At 40.5% G+C, this 21,245-nt stretch overlaps 1 protein-coding gene across 12 annotated transcripts in view; it reads left to right on the forward strand.

The window, feature by feature from the left end:
• LOC121286881 (PWWP domain-containing DNA repair factor 3A-like) overlaps window positions 1–21,245 on the forward strand; it is a 69,060-nt gene that overhangs the window by 30,454 nt on the left and 17,361 nt on the right. For 8 of the 12 annotated variants that reach the window (XM_041204084.1, XM_041204083.1, XM_041204094.1 and 5 more), the window contains 5 exons: window positions 4,883–4,971; window positions 5,917–5,987; window positions 11,009–12,271; window positions 16,204–16,338; window positions 19,770–19,840. In XM_041204084.1, the coding sequence (XP_041060018.1) occupies window positions 4,883–4,971; window positions 5,917–5,987; window positions 11,009–12,271; window positions 16,204–16,338; window positions 19,770–19,840 (1,629 nt within the window). The remainder of the gene's footprint in view (window positions 1–4,882; window positions 4,972–5,916; window positions 5,988–11,008; window positions 12,272–16,203; window positions 16,339–19,769; window positions 19,841–21,245) is intronic. The other 4 variants (XM_041204088.1, XM_041204087.1, XM_041204085.1 and 1 more) reach the window with 3 other exon arrangements.

Below are 21,245 nucleotides of genomic sequence, written 5' to 3' on the forward strand. Positions count from 1 at the left end.
CGGGCAGACCAGGAGCCCCGGCGGGCTTCATATGAAACCTCATCCACCAGCGGGATGAGGTTTCATGACGGTTTTTAAAAAGTTTATTAAAATTTTTGTGCAATTTATTAACATGTCCCATCTCATGACATTGTCACATGATGGGGACATGTTAATGATTTTTTTATTTTGCTATTTGTAGACTTTGAAGAACTTTCAGCGATTCCCCCTGAGGCAGCAGTTAGCCTCAGGGAGATATGCGCATGCACGAAAGAGCGCACTCGCGTTTGGGGAACCCCCCCCCGCCGGCCTGCACAGGAAGCACATAGCGCTTCCCGGCGGGTATCACACTGGGCAAATGGCGGCGGGGCCTGCTTTTCCGGCAGGGATCAGCTCCCTGCCCGCCGGAGATTGGGTCAGGCCCGCCTACCCGACAGGCAAAAAATTCAGCCTACAGTCTCTAACACCTAGAAGAACAAAGCAACAGGCGCATGGGAACACCACGTGCAAATTTCCCTCCAAGTCACATGTCCTGACTTGACAATATATTGCAAACCTTTCACTGTCCTGGGTCAAAATATTGGAAATCATGTCCTTGCAGCACTAAGAGTGTACTTTCATCACAAACTACAGCTGTTCAAGATGGCTGCTCACCACCACCTTCTCAAGGGCAATTAGGGATGGGCAATAAATGCTGACCTTGCCAGTGATGCCTCTGGACTATGAACTAAAAAATAAACTTAACTTTTCCTTAAATATTCTTTTTTCATAGATGAGTGTAGCTCCTGTAGTTATCTCATTGATTGATTCATTCTTGTTACATATTCAATGAAGTGGAGCTTTAACTGTTGGTCAGTCTTTGATTCAGTGCCATTGTGTACTTGTTTTCTGTTTCTACATAAATCTCAATTAAAAAGGAGGCCATGTACTTGGATTTTTTCCTATGCGGAACTAGCTATCGCTTCCTGAACTTTTTATCAACTAATTAAAATGTTTTGCACTAATATGCCTTCTAATTGAGTTTACTGAAGTAGCTAAACTTTAAAGTCAGCCCTGGCTCAGTAGCCTAGTGGTACAATAAATTGACTTAAATGTCTCTGCTTAACTAGCAAACACTAAAGGTTTCTATTTCTACAATATAGGGAGAATTCAACAGCATTATGATATTAGCAGATTTCAGGACTGTGATTAACCCTTTCCTTACAATGCTGCCAAAGTTGCAAAGACCAGATATGTCAGGCATTAGTAAGTAATGAAAGCCTGAGGATTGCGGGAAGTCCCTGCAGATTTTTTTTAATATCCTTTCATGGGATGTAGGTGTCACTGACTAGGCTAGCATTTATTACCTGTCCCTAATTGCCCTAGAGAAGGTGGTGGTGAGCCACCTTCTTCAACTGCTGCAGTCCGTGTGGTGTAGATACACCCACAGTGCTGTTAGGAAGAGCTTTCCAGGATTTTGACCCAGTGGTGAAGGAATGGCGATACAGTTCCAAACCAGCATGGTATGTGACCTGCAGGGGAACTTGCAGAAGGTGGTGTTCCAATGTGCCTGCTGCCCTTGTCATTCTCGGTGGTAAAAGTGGAGAGTTTGGAAGATGCTGTCGCAGGTACCTTGGTGAGGTGCTGCAATGCATCTTGTATATGGTACACACTGTTGCCATTGTGCGTCGGTGTGAAGGAAGTGAATGTTGAAAGTGGTGGATGGGTGCTTTGTCCTGGGTGGTGTCCAACTTTGAGTGTTATTGGAGCTGCACTCATCCAGTCAAGCAGAAAGTATTCCATCACACTCCTGACTTGTGCCTTGTAGATGGTGGATGGGCTTTGGGGAGTCAAGAAGTGAGTTACTCTCCACAGAATTCCCAGCCTCTGGCCTGCTCTCATAGCCACAGTATTTATATGGTAGTTCAGTTTCTGGTCAGTGGTAACCCCAGGATGTTGATAGTGAGGCATTTAGTGATGGTAATGCCATTGAATGTCAAGGGGAGACAGCTGGATTCTCTCTTGTTGGAGATGGTCATTGGCTGGTACTTATGTGGCGTAAATGTTACTTGCCACCCATCCTGTCCAAGTCCTGCTACATATGGACATGAACTGCTTCAGTATTTGAGGAGTCATGAATGGTGCTGAACATTGTGTAATCATCAAATAACATCCCCACTTCTGACCTTTTGAAGGAGGGATCATCAATGACGAAGCAGCTGAAGATGGTTGCTCCTTGGACGCAACCTTGAACTCCTGCAGCAATGAAAGGGGCTGAGATGATTGACCTCCAACAGCTACAATCATCGTCCTTTGCACTAGGTATAACTCCAGCCAGTGGCGAGTTTCCCCCATTCCATTGACCTCAGTTTTTCTAGTGCTCCTTGATACCACAATCAGTCAAATGCAGCCTTGATATCAAGGGAAGCTACCTTTTGGGTTCAGCTCTTTTGTCCGTTTTTGGGCCAAGGCTGTAATGAGGCCTTGAGCTGAGTGAAACAAAAACAGAATTACCTGGAAAAACTCAGCAGGTCTGGCAGCATCGGCGGAGAAGAAAAGAGTTGACGTTTCGAGTCCTCATGACCCTTCGACAGAACTTGAGTGGTCATGTATTTTGACTCAAGTTCTGTCGAAGGGTCATGAGGACTCGAAACGTCAACTCTTTTCTTCTCCGCCGATGCTGCCAGACCTGCTGAGTTTTTCCATGTAATTCTGTTTTTGTTTTGGATTTCCAGCATCCGCAGTTTTTTTGTTTTTATCTTGAGCTGAGTGACCCTGGTGGAACCCAAACTGAGCATTAGTGAGCAAGTTATTTCTAAGTGCTGCTTGAGAGTGCTGTTGATGACCCCACCCATCATCTTACTGATGGGGCAGTACTTTGCTGGGTTGGATTTGTCCTTTTTTGTGTACAGGACATACCTGGACAATTTTTGACTACATTGATTAGATACCAGTGTTGTAGCTGTACTGGAACAGCTTGGCTAGGGGCACGGCTACTTCTTAAGCACAAGTCTTCAGTACTGTTGCTGGAATCTTGTCAGGACCCATAGCCTTCACAGTGCCCATTGCCTTCAGCCATTTCTTGATATCGTGTGGAGTGAATCGAATTGACTGAAGACTGGCATCTGTGATGCTCGAGACCTCCAGAGGAGACCATGATGGATTATCCACTAGACATTTCTGGCTGAAATGCTTGCCAATGCTTCAGCTTTGCTTTTGACACTGATGTGCTGGGCTCCCCCATCAGAGAGGATGGGGATATTTGTGGTGCCACCTCCTCCAGTTAGTTGTTCAATTGCCCACCAACATTCACAACTGGATGTAGCAGGACTGCAGAGCTTAGATCTGATTGGTTAGTTGTGGAATCACTTTGGCACGGTCTATTTTGCATGCTTGTTACGCTGTTTGGCATGCAAGTAGTCCTGTGTTTAACTTCATGAGGTTTGCACCTCATTTTTAGGTATGCCTGGTGCTGCTCCTGATGTGCCCTCCTGCACTCTTCATTGAACCACGGTTGATCCCTGGCTTGGTGGTAATGGTAGAGTGGGGGACTATGCTGGGCCATGAGGTTACAGATTGTGGTTGTATACAGTTCTGCTGCTGTTGACGGCCCACAGTGCCTCATGAATGCCCAGTTTTGAGCAGCTAGATCTGTTTGAAATCTTTCCCATTTAGCACGGTGGTGGTACCCCACAACCAATGGAGGGTATCCTCAACATGAAAATGGGACTTCATCGCCACTGTGGACTGTGCAGTGGTCACTCCTGCAAATACTGTCATGGACAGATGCATTTACAACAGGTAGATTGGTGAGAACGGGGTCAAGTAGGTTCTTTCCTCTTGTTGATTACCTCACTACCTGTTGCAGACCCAGTCCACCAGCTATGTCCTTTAGGACTCAGCCAGCTTGGCCAGTAGTGGTGTTACTGAGCCACTCTTGGTGATGGACATTTGAAGTTCCCCACACCAGAATGCATTCTGTGCCCTTGCTGCCCTCAGTGCTTTTTCCATGTGGTGTTCAATATGGATTCAGCAGCTGAGGGATGGCAGGGTGGAGGAATGCCTGGGCCAGCAGGAGGTTTCCTTGCCCATGTTTGATCTGATGCCATGACTTCTTGGGATCTGGAGTCAATGTTGAGGACTCCCAGGGCCAGCTGCCTTCTGAATGTATACCACTGTGCCACCCCCCTCTGGTGGGTCTGTTCTGTAGGTGGGACAGGATGTATCCAGGGCTAGTGATGGTGATGCCTGGAATATTGTCTAAGGTATGATTCCATGAGTATGACTATGTCAGGCTGTTGCTTGACTAGCCCGTGAGACAACTGTCCCCCGCAGAGGTAGTAAAGAGGACTTTGCAGAGTAAACAGGATTAGGTATGTCACTTTCGTTTCCGGTGCCTAGATCGATGCCACTGATCCATCCAGTTTCATTCCATTTAGCAGTTTGATGCAACTGAGTGGCTTACAAGGCCATTTCAGAGGGCATTTAAGTGTCAAACATATTGCAATGGACCTGAAGTCACATGTAGGCCGGACCAGATAAGGATGTCGGATTTCTGCTGTCACTAGGTGTATTTATCGATGTTTCTGATGTAATCACATTAATGCTGATGTAATCACATTAATGAGCGATTTCACATGACACCTACTACCGCAAGTGACCAAATGCACTCTTCAGAAACAGTACAAGGGCATAATTCTACAATTGTACTACTGAATATTCATCAAAAATCAAATTGATATAAAAACTTCATTTTTACAGTTAGACTTGACAAAATCCCTGCTGACTATACTGTAAAAGAAAAGAGGAAGCTTTTCCCACTTGGAACTAAAATAATTGTGTAAATGCAGCTTGTGTGTAGATTGCATCATATCCACTTAAAATCGCATGCACGTTGTAACTTTCTTTCCTTTTTTTTAAAAAGATACTGTCGGAGTCTGGCATTTCTCCCAGTAAGACATCTGAGACCATTTCAGATTGTTTAGATGTCCAGCTAATATGTTTGAATAAACAGTAAGTATTGCAGTAATGATGAAGCAAATTAAATTTCAACTTGCCATTGCAAACTTGAAAATATCTGGGCAATTTAATTTCTGTTGCAATGTTCTAAAGACCCCTCGCTTCTCAGCCAATGCTGTCCTGACATGCAAAGGATTGTTATGCAAAAATTGTCCAAGAATCAGATTTCCTTAGGAAGTTGTATGAAAAACAGATAGGGAATGAATTTGTTGGCACTTTTTATTCAATGTTATAATATGTATCATGTAATATAATTCAGTTATCACGAATAGCACAGGAAACTGAACTAATATGTCAAATTTCATCTCGCAGGTGCTCAATTCACTGGAGGGATAGGTAGTTGCAAAGTAGGATTATGTAATTTATTGGTCATTCACATTATGATTTTATTGAATACCCCTGCATGCTCCTTCAATGTGCATATGGTGGCAAGAGCCCACTTGATTTCTGAATAATTAACTTTGAAATTCGTAAACTAGTTGGGATTGCAACCAGACTAATTTAGTGCAATTGTATATAAAAAAAGGCAAATTTTATTTGAGACAGTTAATTTTGTGTCTTCTTCATGATTCATTACCTCAACTTATTCCACTATCGCTAACATTGTTGAGCGAACTGTACTGCCCTTTCCAAATGCAGTGCTACTTTTGATGGTTGAGATCTATAACTGGGTGTTTTTTTCACATTTCAGGTGGACATACAGATTGAAATTTCATATGCCCACCATTACTGTTCAATGTAATCCTAGTGATAACCTTGGCAAATGATTAACATTTTTATATATGCTTTCGCCACTATATAGGCCACAGGTCAGTCAAGATCTAATTGAATAGTGGAACGGACGTGAGAGGCTGAATGGCCTCCTATTCCTATGTTACTATTTTACAAAACTGTTAACTTCATGCAACTGCACAATATAACGTTTGGTTTTTGTTTTAGATTAAGAGTTAAGCACATAGACACAAGACCATTTGAGCAAAAACAGGCTGAAAGTATCAGCTTTGGTTTGGGTGAGTACTTGTTTATGAAACATGCAAATATCATAGCAACACTTTTTAATAGGAAAAGCATTATTTTTAAGGAAGGTTAATATATTAATTATTGCTGCATACCAGGAGTTTGAAATAATGGAACCAATCCTTATGCAGGTATTTATTCCATGGCTGCACTTGAACTGTAACTGACCTTTTATATTTTCATTTAATCTTTTATTTTTCCTATGTTACTTTCCTTGTAGAAAATTTGGAGGAATATTGAACTGCATTTCCTATTTTGTAAACTTTTTAAAAATTGATTTGGTTCAGACTTGATGCATTTAATGTATACTTATGAAGAAAAAACTTATTGACAGTATATGTTAGTTGACTACTCTTACCATCAGTATGAAAAGTATAATCTTCATACTGATGTATGCAAATCTGGAAAATGGTTTGCAAAATAGATTTCAACTCCCAATACATGTTGCATGAGTACCAAGGTATCACTTCGCAAATTCATGTGGATTGATTGCCACAACATCATAACTCCATCTGGGGCTGGAAAGTTAAACTGGCTATTCATTGATCACTATTTCAACCAGAATTAAATAGAAAGAGTTGTATTTTCTGAAGATGAGACTAGTTATTGCTGCATTAATGGTTCCTCCCGAGAAGGTTTCATTTGAGCTGCTTCATTGAACTGCTGTTATTATGGTGTTCCACAAGGGTGTTGAGTAATTAGTTTCGCAATTTTGATCCAGCACCAATGAACAGCAATTATGTTTCTGAGTTGGTGGGGCACTTAGTGCAATGTCAAGGCATTATTTCCATTATCTTGCTGATGCAGAGATGGGAACAGTTGAAAAGATAAGCTTCCTCAAAAGCAAATTCCTAGGATTTTGACTGCAAGTGAGCACCCAGTACCCAACTCCCATCTACCCTCTTTCTCACACGTTCTCCACCAGAAAATGATTATATATTTTCATTTAAAATTACAATCCTGCTTATACATGCTTGTACGTTTTATATGGTCATAAAAATCCTAAGCATAAATAGTGGTGCTGCACTTAATTTGCTTCCTGTAGGACTCAAGTAACTATGCAGGTGGGGTAAGGCCAGGAGTCTAAGCTGGCAAAGGTATCAAAGAGACTGCTGGTTGTTGTAATTTCTCAATATAGAGATGTGTTCAGCCCAACTACTTACCATGTAAACTTTAACAAGAAAAAGCTGTAAACACGGAAAAATTAAAGGGGTGAAAATCATGTTCAAACAGAATTCCTGAAAAATATATTGCTGTATAGAAAAATGATACTTTAAATAAAGGGGCCTGAGACAAAATGTTAATTGACTTTTTTTCTGAGATGTTGATTCACACCTGTCTATTTTTCCAGCAGCTTTTTTTTTGTACTTGTCAAAAACAACTCCCCATCACCTACTCCAGCCCCCAAATGGTTGTAAGATTTATATGCGTGTGTATGTGTTACATATTGAGATCTCATGTTTCTGCTGGTACTTTGAGTACATGACTTCTTGTTACATCCTGTGTCTCTGAGCGTACCCATTGACAATTTAGCACAAAGCTGATTTAAGGGCAAAATGATCCAGCCAGTGAGATTAAGTGGTGTGTTAAATTATGTTATCCATGCTAAAGGTGAGACTGACTGCCCTTGACATCAATGCCACATTTGACAGTGTGGCATCAAGAGCCCTAGCAAAACTGGAGTCAATGGGAATTGGGGGAAACTCTCCACTGGTTGGAGTCATACCTAGCACAAAGGAAGATAGTTGTGGTTGTTGGAGATCAGTCATCTCAGCTGCAGGACATCACTGCAGAAGTTCCTCAGGATAATGTCCTCAGCCCAACCATCTTCAGCTGCTTCATCAATTACCTTCCGCTGTCAGGTCAAGTGGGGATGTTCACTGATGATTGCACAATGTTCACCATTTACGACTCCTTGGATGCTGAAGCAGTCCATGTCCAAATGCAGCAAGACCTGGACAATATCCAGGCTTGGGGTGGCAAGTAACATTTGTGCCACACAACTGCCAGGCAATTGCCATCTCCAACAAGAGAGAATCTAACCATTGCCCCTTGATGTTCAATGGTATTACCATCACTGAATCCCCCCCACTATCAGCATCTTGGAGCTCACCATTGACCAGAAACTGAACTAGACTGGCATGTATATACTGAGGCTAGGAATCCTGTGATGAGTAATTCACCACCTGACTCCCCAAAGCCTGTTCGCTGTCTACAGGAGTCAGGAGTGTGACGGAATGCTCCCCACTTGTCTGGATGAGTGCAGTTCCCATAACACTCGAAGCTTGACATTGTCCAGTATAAAGCATCCTGCTTGATTTGGCACCACAATCTCAAACCTTCACTCCATCCATCATTGATGCATTGCAACAGTATGTACCATCTACAAGATGTACTGCAGGAATTCACCAAGGCTTCTTAGCACCTTCCAAACCCCTGACCACTGCCACCTAAAAGGACAGGGGCAGCAGACACATGGGAACACCACCTGGACGTTCCCCTCCAAGCCACTCACCATCCTGACTTGGCAATATATCACCATTCCTTCACTGTTGCTGGGTCAAAACTTTGGAACTCCCTCCCTAAAAGCACTGGGTGTACCTACGCCACGTGGACTGTAGCGGTTCAAGAAGGCAGCTCACCATCCCCTTCCTAAGGAGAAGGGCAGTAAATGCCCACATCCCATGAACGATTTTTTAAAAAGCCCTTAGTTGAAAAGCTGAATACTGCGGATGTTGGAAATCTCGGGTGGGGGGGAATGCTATAAATACTCAGCAGGTCAAGCAGCTTCTTTGGAGAGACAAACAGAGTAAACATTTCAGGTCTGTGGCCTTTCATCAGAACTAGCAAAAGTTAGAAATGTAATAGGTTTTGAGAAAGGGTGGGTGGGACAAGAACAAAAGGAAGGTCTGTGCTTGGTGAAAAACTGGAGAGATTAACTCTTCTTACATTCAGTCTTCCAGTGCCAAAGGAAATGATGGAACAAGAAAAGAAACTGAGAAACCAAAGACATGCCTAGAGCAGGTGTGCTGCTGACTGAAAGCAAAAATAAAAAAACAAAAGAAAGAAAGCAGAAAGAAGGGCAGAGATTATGGTCTGAAATTGTTGAACTCACTGGTCCGGAAGGCTGTATAGTACCTAACGGAAAGATGAGGTGCTGTCCCCTCAAGTTTGCATTGACCTTCACTGAAACAGAGGAGCAGGCCGAGGACAGATCTCAGCATGAGAGCAAGGTGGAGAATTAAAATTATAGGCTACTGGAAATCATGATCATGCTTGTGGGCTAAACGGAGGTGTTCCTCAAATACCCAGTCTGCATTTGGTCTCCCCATTGTAGAGGTCACCACATTGTGAGCAGCGAATACAGTAGACTGGTTTAAAAGAAGTACATGTAAATCTCTGCTTCACTTGTAAGGAGTGTTTGAGGGTCTACTCTCTCCATCCCACCCTACCCCACCCTTTTTTGTTATCTTTGCTTGTTTTGTTTTTCTCGTATTTTTGCTTTCAGTCAGCAGCACACCTGCTCTAGGCACATCTTTGTTTTCTTTGTATCGTTTGCTCCATGACCTCTCCTTCTGTCCTAGATGACTAACTCTTAAGTCATTCAATCTTTCCTGTCTTATACCCTATCACAGACCTTCCTCTTGGCCTTGTCATCTCCACTCCCAGCAACCCCCCTTCACCAGCTCCCTCAAAATCTATTACATTTCCAACTTTTCCCATTTCTTTTGAAAGGTCACAGGCCAGAAAGTTAACTCTGTTTCTCTATTCACAAATGCTACCTGACCTCCTGAGTATTCCTAACATTTTCTGTTTCAATAAAAGCTCTTAATGTTCAATTATATACGTAAATACAACTTGTATTCAACTAAGTTTCACCAAACTTGGCAATGTAGAGGCATTCCACAAACATGTCATCGTCTTTTGTATTTTGATCTTCACTTTTTTTTACAAAACTGTTTCTCTCCAGGTTAGACAAGTTATACAGTGATGCTCAACATTACAGTAGCAACAGTTATTGGATCAAAACTGCTGCAGAGAATGAAAGATTGCTATACAAAAGCAGAATTTTCATCGAGCAAAGAGCTCGTTTCCCCACAAAGGGGGAAAATTAAGAGGCAAACTTGTTGTACACAACGGAATGTTCCAGCTATCCCTTTAAAATCAATAGAAATGATCCTAATCAGTGGCAGATTGAACATAGCACAAGTATAGTATTGAGACTTTATTCAATTCCAGTTTTCTGCACTTCAAGCAAACGTTAATAAATTCCTACTCTTAAACCCCAAGAGGTGACATAAACTTCAGTTTTGCATACTGAAAGATTTGCTCCTTAGAGATAAACTGACCAGTAGATTGCTGAGTAACACATCACAAAAATCAGGCAAAAGTTTGGCTTTTGCAAGATTAATGGCATCTGCTTGAACTCAGGATTTTTTAAGCTTTTCTACTAGTTTTGTCTCAGTTTAGACTAGGAAATTGCTAGCTTTTTGTATGTCATCACAAGAGTTAATTTGTTTTGAAACATGCATTAAATATTTCATGCAGCAATAAATAGCGGTAGGGGCTGGTGAGGGTGAGAATTCAAGAAAGTCACAGGGCATTAAAAGCTTAAATCTGCTTTTAGGTTCTTTTGAATTCATTCTGTTCCATTCCTTTCTCTTTCATGGAGAGTGGGCCAAAAAGGAATGGGTTCATGTTAAGAGTCAGGTGTCAAATTGCACATCAAACTCAGACCAAGGATCTATTCTGTAGGATCAACGTTTTAAAAAAAAATGGCAGCACCAAAATGATATACTTTATTTCAGCCTGCATGAATGGGACAGCATTCAAAATGATTTAATGTAGGCACATAATGTGTGGAATTTTCCAACAACTATGGCAGAGACAAGTTTAAAATTTATCTTAGAACAGACAATAACTTGAGTGCATTGTTCATTTTCAGAATATATGGCAATTTTCTTTTCCCTGCTCTGATCTATATCAATTTATTTCCTGTTTTTTTTTTTAAAAGCACACAGGGAAGACTTTACTCATGAAGAAGCTGTGGAAGAATTAACTTACAGGAAGGCACTTCGAATTGCACTGGATCTTTTAGCTAGCCATGACTGCCATACCACTCGAATGACTATGAAAGAACCAGTGATGGCAAAGACTCGAGTGTTAGCTTCAAAAGAGCTTAAAAAGCGTTCCTGTATTCACAGTTCAAATGGACCAAAAAATACACCGAAGCAAAATGGATTTTACTTTCTTCGAGGACAAGAAACTGTGTGCACTCGACAAAGTAGCAGGAAAACATCGTGTATCAAAAAAACACCAGAGGCTGAACAAGGGAAAAAGCCAACCAGGTCATGCACGTTAACCCAAACTTCGGCTAAAACAAAAAAACGCACTGGTAAGGAAGAAAAAAGTAGTGTAAGGAAAAGAACTGTGGGAAGACCAAGGAAAAATCTTAAGCCTCAGACAGCCACTTCAAATGATAATCTCTCTCGGTGTGAGCAGTCAATACCACTTGTGAAACAGACAACTGCTGAAGCACAGGAATATCGGGATGAAAAGAGGTTGCAAGAAGTGGCGAAGTCTTCATTCCAAACATGTGGTTCTCCAAATTATGCAGGGAGGAAAGATCAAAATGGTAAAGTTAAAAAGATTAGCCTGAGGTCAAGGATTATTTGCAAATCTGCCTGCAAAGAAATTGCCAATTCTCCTGTCCAAGCCAATTGCAAACCTCGGGGCATTCGGACACCTGATGCTGCTTCTAGCTATTTAGAATCAACTCCTAAATGTAGGACTACTGGCAACATTGGGTCACATGAATGCTCACACCTTTTAAGTCCTAGCAATGTTCAGTTAGAAATGAAAAGTGATTTGTGCAAAAATGAAGTGGTGGAAGAACATAAAAGGAGAAAAGTGAAAAAATGTCCCCAGCCTATAGAGTGCCTTCATATCAGTACAACTTCTGATTTGGATATTAATGTGAAATCAACCAACCAACCAAATGTAGATAGTCTTGCGGAAACCAAGAGTCCAAGGCAGCATGTTAAGAGTTCTCTAATTGGGTTGTGTCTAGATGAACAAGTGGGCTCTATTAATGGACATAAAAGAAGTATTTCAGACAATCCTCAAACATTCTGTCCTTCCACCCCATTAAATAAACAAGAGGCATTCCCTCCTTCAAAAATTCGGAAAGAGGAGGGAGCTTCAGAGATCCAAACTTTATCCATTGCAGCGCCTGAAACTCATCTTGAGTTGCCATCATTTGAAACTGATGAAATAGGTAAGATTATCTCTCTCTCTACTGGGATACCTTCTATGAATCGTTTTTGCAGTACAAGTAGTAATATAGAAAAATATTTTTCTCAAAGGACTTAAGGAGGCTGTTTAAGTATGAATTACAAATGTCTCTTGCATTTACTTTTTGAACTGAAAACAATTGCATTAGAAATTGTGGTGATATATATTTGAAGAATGTAAGAATTACCTATGGAGATGCAACTTTAAGGCCTATATATGCCCAATAGTCAATAATTAACAGCTTGGTGTAACTGTCATAACTTGTAGTTGTTCAGGTAAGAGCGCTTATAATACCAAGAATTCCTAGGTATCACTGAGCTGCTAAAGATGATTTGAGGACCTTGGGAAGTTTGTGGCCTTTGGAAGTTGGGTTTTTTTTCTATTTCAGGTAGCACTTTATTTATTTTTGCTTAGACTGGAGATTCCATTTGTTTAGCATGGATACACTATTCAGCCTATTATTTCTATGCTAGTGCTTTGCTGGAGCAACCCAAAGCTAAGTGCCCTGCGCTCTCCTGAATATTCCTCTGCCTCAAATAATGGTTGATCTTTCCTTTAAAAGATGCTATGGTTCCAAACACAACTCTCTATAATGAAGCGTTCCATGCTCTGACACTTCTCTCATCCTCTCTCTCTCTCTTAATAACAGGTTTAAATTGATGAATGCTTGCCACTTATTCCCTAACCAGTAAAAATAGACTTACCCTATTAAAGTTCTTAATTTTAATGAAATCTCATTAAATTCTTTGATGGGCTTCTCTGCCCTTCTGGAAATAATTCACTGTCTCAAGACTCTGTTCTTAAGTACAGTCTCATTCCTGGCATTATCTTGATAAGTTACGACCTTGCTCTAACTTTGAGGTATGCAAGACTCCACACAGTACTTTTAACAGTAGTTTACTATTGGCATATATAAATTTTGTAATATCTTGGTTCTTGTGCTCCATGCCACTATTTCTAAGACTCAAAATATTGTCTATTTTAATATCTTTATCTACTTGCACTTGGTATTTCAAAGAATTATATATATTCATCCAAGGTAATTCTACTCCTCTACGTCTTCCTATTGACTATACAATTCCATTTCTTGTTTTCCCTCCCAAAATGCATCACTTCCTATCTCTGCATTCACTTGCACCCACTGCTTGCCTGTTCATTCCACTGTCTTTTGTCGTCTTGAGGTCTTTTTACAATCTGTCTTGTCCTTTGTAAAGGCCCATGTGGCTATTGTGTTTCTATCTCAAAATCAAAATCACTTCAATTTTTGAACCAGCACTGACCCCAGGCTATGCCATTTGCATCCTTTCTTCAACCCAAGCAACACCTATGAATAGTAATCCTTGGTCTCCTAGCCATCAAAATTTTTTACTGCAATTTCTTTTGTCTTATACCTGAATTTTCATAGCAAGATTTCTGAGAGACACTTTATCAAATAGCTTATGAAAATCCATATGCACTTTTTCTACTGCATGCATTTGTCTATGTAGTCAATTACTTCAAAAAAAAAGTGAATTTAAATTTGCAAACATGGCTTTTCCTTCAGCAAATCCACACTGGCTGCTCCCAGTTATCTAAGGAACCACCCAGGTGCTCACCACTTTGACTCGCATCAAAAATCGCAAGAGTTTGCCCACGGCAGATGTTACATTACTGCTCTATAGTTAACCTGGTTTACCTTCAAACACGCTATTACTTTCCTCCAGTGCCTAGCACAATTGCATATTTGAATTTGTGGTTAGAACCTTCAGTATATCCTGATTACTTCTTTCAATAGCTTTGAGTGCATTCCATTGGGGTCCAGCAGCTTGTCCATTGAGTTCTGCTTTTTAAAAACTAAATTGTTTTCTACAATTACTTGAAACATTTTTGTGTTTTACTCCAGTGCACCTACATTTCCACCACCTTGTTGAAATACTGGCACAAAATAGTTATCCACAACTGAAGCTTTTGAGCAAAGTAGACTGTCCTGCTTTTCCTGATAGAGGTTTTCATAACTTTCTTGATTCATTTTTGCCAGTACACACAGCATGTTGCTGAAAGGGAATTGGCAACTTCTTTCTTTATTTTATGCTAAATGGTATGACTACACTGTCAGATTTAAGTAAATTTGACATATCTGTAGTTAATTTTTAAAAATTTATTTCAGGGCTAGTGTTGAGACAAAGTGTATTGGTGTTCAAGATGAGATTGACTAGATGATTGAAGGGATATGGTAACAGGGTGGTTAAATATATTTAAAGATGTTTGCTCATGTGGATGGTAAATGTCAACACCGACTGGGTTGAATGGCCTGTTTTCTGGTTGTAGGTCCTATGTTATTGTTACTTGTAGGTGGTGAGACTTTAATTTTAAGACTATTTAATTTTGTTTTGGGCACAACTGAGGGGGTGATGTGTGATGAGGGAGTCTACTACTAGAGCAGAATTCAGTGGTTCTGGTATGTGATAGTATTTTCTGTGTCTTGGTAATAAGCTGGCCAGTTGTACCAACCCTTCATTAATTCTGGCTATTTCAATAACATGCTTTGATATTTCAAGTGAAAACAGTAACAAAACTAATTAAACTTTTGGCAAGTTAGCTTTTCTGTATTGCCTGTGATTAAATACAATTAATGAACTACTTATAGGGACTTAAAATGAATGCAGTTCTGCATGCAAAGTTGATGCAACTTAAATCCTTCAGCCAAATGTATAGAACACTTTTTATTTACCATCTATATTGATCTGTGACCTACAGTACGTAGAAATGAGGCACATGCATTTGTAAAAGAAACAAATTCTGAATATGCTTCCTTGATAAGCGAAGTGTTTTCACCTGTAATATTGCTTATTGTAACGCTGTTCTAACTTCCAAATTTTGACACATGAAGTGAAACTGCTTGGGATAGAAAATAAATTTGCACCAAAAATGTTCCCTTGGGTAGTAGAAAAAAATGAAATATCAAAGGGCTGGAGAGCATACCAGGGAGTGGAATTAGTGGACAAGGCAGCTAATGAGAAGGAAAATATTGAGTTGAGTAGCCTGTTTCTGTGCTGAAATATTCTGATTTAAGTCCTATCTGACCTTGTTTGTCATTGTCTCTAATTGCAGAACAATATCAAGTATTAATTTGCCCTGTTAACATTAATCTGAGATATTTATACTATAAAAACTAGTTGGACTGCAACTTGCAGGACTTCAATTCTGCGCCTATGTGTGTTGCTATTTCCCAGCTTCAACCTAGGTGGCTCCCATTACCAGGCCGTGTCTCCCCAGTTTGTAGGCTCCACTTCTACCACTTCCCCAGCATCAGTGCCAGGCCTCATGCCATCCCAGACTTGCTGCCCGTTAGTAATCCAGCAAATTGTTACTGGAGACTGAGAATTTGAGTATTAAATGGCCACACAAGTTCTCTATCAAAGGCCAGCAGAACAGCTCTGTTTTGCTGTTTTCTTTTGCAGTCAGCACTTGCAATGCAGTTGTTTAGAAGAACTATTTCTGCTCCATGGTCATTTCATAAGTGAATGAAAATTGGAAGTATGGCGGTGCTATTCAAAAATCATCTGGGACTTCATATAAAGTTTGTGTTTTCTCTGCTTGCTTATTCTCCGTGCAACCCAAACATGAAAGTCCCGCACCTGCAGTTTCCCACATCACTCCCTTTGAGCTCACTGCCAGCTCCACATCCACCTCCATATCAATAGGAGAATAATCCAGCTGATGTAAGCATATCCCTGTGCCAGATATTCTGGAGTTTTGCCCAAATGAAGAAAGTTCCTTCAGAAGGCTAACTAGATAAGACTAATAAATAACATGGATAGATTGTATTAAGTTCGAAGAAGAGAATTGGCTTGATGGCCAAAAGACTTTTTCTCATCAACCTGTAGCCCATTACCAGTGTTGTCTATAAAGATGTAAATATCTGTGCATATGCAGGATTACAATCATCTACTTTGTCAGTAGAGTTCAATTCAATAGACTCCCTTTCAACAAGCAAACCCACGAAAGATGGGGGTGATGAAGAGAATGATGATGAAGATGAAAACCTTCCAAGTATACTGCTGCACCAAGGTGAGGCACCTATTCTCCAGTTCTCTAGCGTGCATTCATGAAACGTAATTTCTCCTTTGATGTTTTGTTACCTTACCATGTCCCAAAAACTCGCAGAGTAAAAATTATGTTGCAGTATAATGCTGTTAGAACAGAATTGACCTATATTCTTAAACCCTTTTTATGTTAGAAATATAGGGCAGGATCTTCTGGTCGGCAAGCGGGGGTTGGGCCCGCTCAACAACGTGTAAAATGACACAGGATGACGTCTGGTATCACCCCGCGTCATTTCCATTTTCAGGTCGGCGGGGGCGCAGCCAAGTCAGCTGCACGCCTACCAACCTGTCAATGACCTACTGAGGCCAGTGAAAAATTAATTAATAGATAAAAACAAAAAACTGCGGATGCTGGAAATCCAAAACAAAAACAGAATTACCTGGAAAAACTCAGTAGGTCTGGCAGCATCGGCGGAGAAGAAGAGTTGACGTTTCGAGTCCTCATGACCCTTCATGAGGACTCGAAACGTCAACTCTTTTTTTCTCCGCTGAGAAATGCTGAGTTTTTCCAGGTAATTCTGTTTTTGTGAAAAATTAATTAAGGTAATTAATGAACCTGCCTGTCCAACCATAAGGTTGGTGGGCAGACTGGGAGCCCCAGCAGGCTTCGGAAAAGGCATGAAACCTCATCCAAAGGCGGGACGAGGTTTCATGAGGGTATTTAAATTTTTATTAAAGGTTTCAGTGAAAGTTATGGACATGTCCCAACTCTTGTGACAGTGTCACGTGAGGGGACATGCCAGGGAAATTCTTTTATCCTTTGTATTACAAATTTTAATTCCGAGTCGATCCCCCTGAGGCAGCATTTAGCCTCCTGGCTGAGGGAATATCTCCCCTGCACACGGGGAAAATTTTTCCCATAGTGTTACTTAGTGTCAATTTTCAGTGTATGTCCTCCCCCGTATAGTAGAACAAATTCAAGAAGTGGTTATGCACTGTAACTTGAGACTGCTTGCCCTATAGAATCTACCCATTTTAGCATTAATCCCTGCTTTTTTTAAACAAATGATAGCGATTTCACTGTTATAAGACTGTAATATTTGTGTTGGACTCTGGAAGTATAGGATATGGAGTAGGCCATTCAGCCTGTTCCACCATTCTAAGAGTACAGTAGATTTCTGTCTTAACTCCATCTACACATCTTGTTTCCATAATCCTTAATAACCTTGGCTAGTAAAAATCTCAATTGCAGACTTAAAATTATTAACCGAGCTGGCGCCTGCTTTTTGCAGGCAAGAGTTTTCCACTTGCCCTATGTATGAAGAAATACTCCCTAACTTCTCTCCTGAAAAGCCTGGCTCTGGTTTTGATATTATGTCCCCTCACCTTAGCAAAAAATGTTTTGATCTTTTTAAATTCCTTTCAAAACTTCAAATCAGATCACCCCCTAACCTTTTGTATTTCCGAGGACACAAGCTTAATTCATGTAATTGAAGGAAAGTGATTTTTTTAGTCAGAGATCTGTGTCTATGTCCTCTAGACATTATGCTCTTTTTCATTGTACCTGTGTTGCACCAGTCCTTGTTTGGGAGCAAAAGAAGAGGCCCGGTTTTTTCCACACTTCTGTTGGCTGCTCTTGGGGTCGAGCAAAATTGAGTTCCAGATTCCAATGGAGATGCGAAGTTTGCATTCTTGGAGCATCTCACACAGTACCTTTTTTAAATGCCCATAGATTGGTAGAATGAAGTAAAATTAGATATTAACCAAATTATTTGGCATCTTCAGTCTACAAAACGTTTTCTTTTTCCTTCCCCCATTGATAGACTAATCCATAAAACACCAGATTATCTTCATGTTCTTGAAGCACACCCATATACTTGCTCCTGTACTATACAAAAGGGACTAATGAGTTAGTTGTTTTCCCCATTTGTTCCTTTTGATCATTGCAGTATGTGGACAATTTGACATAAGATGCTTTTACATTCACTTAGTACTGCTGGCTTCTCTTCTGGATCTCGCGCACTGGTAGATAATCCAGCAAGGTTTTTTGTTTGGTATTGTCAAAAACAGATGGTTAAGAAAATTCTGACAGCCAGCCTTGAATGGATCCAGCAGGTTTACTTTGTTGTGAAAAGTTGTGTAAAACCCACGCGTGAAGAGCTGGCAACACTAAACCAATATAAACATAGCTTTACAGGGTTTTTAAAATGTCACAGACTTGTTCTTATTTGATTGAAAAAAATGAAGGGGGATGTGTCTGTAGTGACTTTTAGCTGGGTTGTTCCAATATATTAAGAATGCTTGATCCAGAAAATGAATAAGACAAAATTATATTGGTTGGAAAAAAAATACTGTCCCAAGTTTCCTGTTTGAAATATACCAGTGCCAGGCGGGTGTGGGGCATTTTATATTAGTCACTTAAATCTTTCCTGCTGCAGAAGTAGCAGGCAATGGAAATGTTATAAATTTGTTAGCTGTCATATTGGGGTTGGAGATGCAGCAGGTAAATTTTAAAAATAAATAAAATTATCAAGTGTCGTTACTGGTAACACCCTCTGTTAAGATCTTTTCACAGGGAACTATGAATGGAAATGGGTTCTTGCTTCTCTCTGATTCCAGTCTAAGAAATCGAATTAGACTGTTAGGCACTAGGACAAGTCAGGAATTATTTGATTGCTTCAACTAATTCTAATAGACTAATTCAAAGACAGACAGTAAACTGGATGTCTTGCTGCGTTAATTGCTTCAGAGTTACGTTTGTAGGAATACAAAAATGCTTAACAGAATTGAACCAGATGTATAGAAAAGTGAAGAAGATCTGCCCGCTAAATTTTAATTTAATTCCATTTTCTAAAGAAGCATCTTGTATATGGTACACACTGCTGCCGCTGTACATCAGTGGTGGAGGGAGTGAATGTTGAAGTTGGTGGATGGGGTGCCAATTAAATGGGCTGCTTGATCCTGGATGGTGTTGAGCTTCTTGTGTGGTGGAGCCTCATTCATCCAGGCAAGTGGAGAATATTTTCCATCACACTCTTGAATTGAGCCTTGTAGATGATGGGCAGGCTTTGGGAAGTCAGGATGTGAGTTACCCACCTTTATTGAGAAAAGACAGTGTTTGAGCTATCCTCCATAAAACTCTAGCGTTGTTCCAAACAATTCCAAGAATTGGAAAACTTATGCAGCATTTCTGTTGAATTGTCATTCTTCTGGTGGTGAAGTTAAACCATATACTTTAACACTATCCTGACCATTGCAGCCTGGTCATTGTCAGAATTTGGCAGGTAAAACTTATGCAAGTCTTAAGATTTTGAAGAAAAATCAAACATTAATTGAAGTGTTTTGCTTGTTTATAAATAGTAGGAAGTTAATAGATTTGGAAGTGTTTTTGCTATATGTCAAATTGAATCATTAGTAATTTGAGAAGCAATTAATTTCTGTCTCTTTGTTTTGCAGAACAATGGTCAGTAGCTGAAGGGATGCTGGTATGGTGTAAATTTCAAAAGTACCCTCATTGGCCAGCAGTGGTAAGGAAGAAATGGACTGAAGTATAAGATAGACCAATCTAATTTTTGTTGAAAGAAAGAGACATGCTTTCGAAGCTTTTTGTCTTGTACTCATTTGGACAGATTCACAAGAATACAAATTATACAGGGGATGACAATTTGTACTGCAATGAGAAGAGAGTGCTGATTGGTTAGCAAGTAAAACTCTGGTAGAAGCGTTGCCATGGAGAATGCACCAGGGAACAGTTAACTAGCAAGCTTTTGTTCAAATTCAAACCAGGCAGAATGACGCTAATCAAGGCATTGCCATAGGGAATGGCTATTCCCCAAGCTTTTGTTTAGTTGAAAAAGGTGCAATATGTGGGCGTGCTCCTGCTGTCTGTAAAGGACAGGGCCCTGTGTGTTAATATATGTAGTTTCTAACACGATGGCATGATATACGGTGAGCAGTGCTTCAAACATACGAATTAGGAGCGGGAGTAGGCCACTTGGCCCCTCGAGCCTGCTCCACCATTCAATAAGATCATGGCTGATGTGAATGTAATCTCAGCCCCACGTTCCTGCCTACCCTCGATAACCTTTCACCTCCTTGTGAATTAAGAACCTATCCAGCTCTGCCTTAAAAATATTCAAAGACTCTTCCTCAAAAGACAGTGGAAGCAGAGTTCCAAAGACACTCAACCCTCAGAAAAATTTCTCCACATCCCTATCTTAAATGACTGACCCCTTATTTTTAAACAGGGTCCCCTAGTTTTTTTAATTCATTCACAGGATGTGGTTGTCACTGGCTGGCCCATCCGTAGTTGCCCTTGAGAAAGTGGTGGTGAACTACCTCCTTGAACAACTGCAGTCCATGCGGTGTAGGTAGTTCTGTTAGGAAGGGAGTTCCAGGATTTTGACCCAGTGACAGTGAAGGAATGGCGATGTATTTCCAATTCAAGATGGTGAGTGTTCTAGATTCTCCCATAAGAGGAAACATCCTCTCCACATCCACCCTGTCAAGATCCCTCAGGATCTTAAACGTTTCAACTAAGTCACTTCTTACCCTTCCAAATTCCAGTGGATACAAGCCTAACCTGTCCAGCCTTTCCTCATAAGACAACCTGCCCATTCCTGGTATTAGTGTAGTAAACCTTCTTTGAACTGCTAACTGCGTTTACATCTTTCTTAAATAAGGAGACTGGTATTGTACACAATACTCCAGAATACTCCCTGTGGAACTGAAGCATTACCTCCCTAATTTTGTAATCCATTTGCCTCTCAATAAATAATAACATTCTATTAGCTTTCCTAATTACCTACATACTAACCTTTTGCGATTCATGTACTAGGACACCCAGATCCCTCTGTAACTCGGAGCTCTGCAATCTCTCACCATTTAGATAATGAGCTTTTTTATTATTCTTGCCAAAATGAACGATTTCAC

The sequence above is a fragment of the Carcharodon carcharias genome, chromosome 14 (genome assembly GCF_017639515.1).
Source record: "Carcharodon carcharias isolate sCarCar2 chromosome 14, sCarCar2.pri, whole genome shotgun sequence".
Taxonomy (NCBI): domain Eukaryota; kingdom Metazoa; phylum Chordata; class Chondrichthyes; order Lamniformes; family Lamnidae; genus Carcharodon; species Carcharodon carcharias.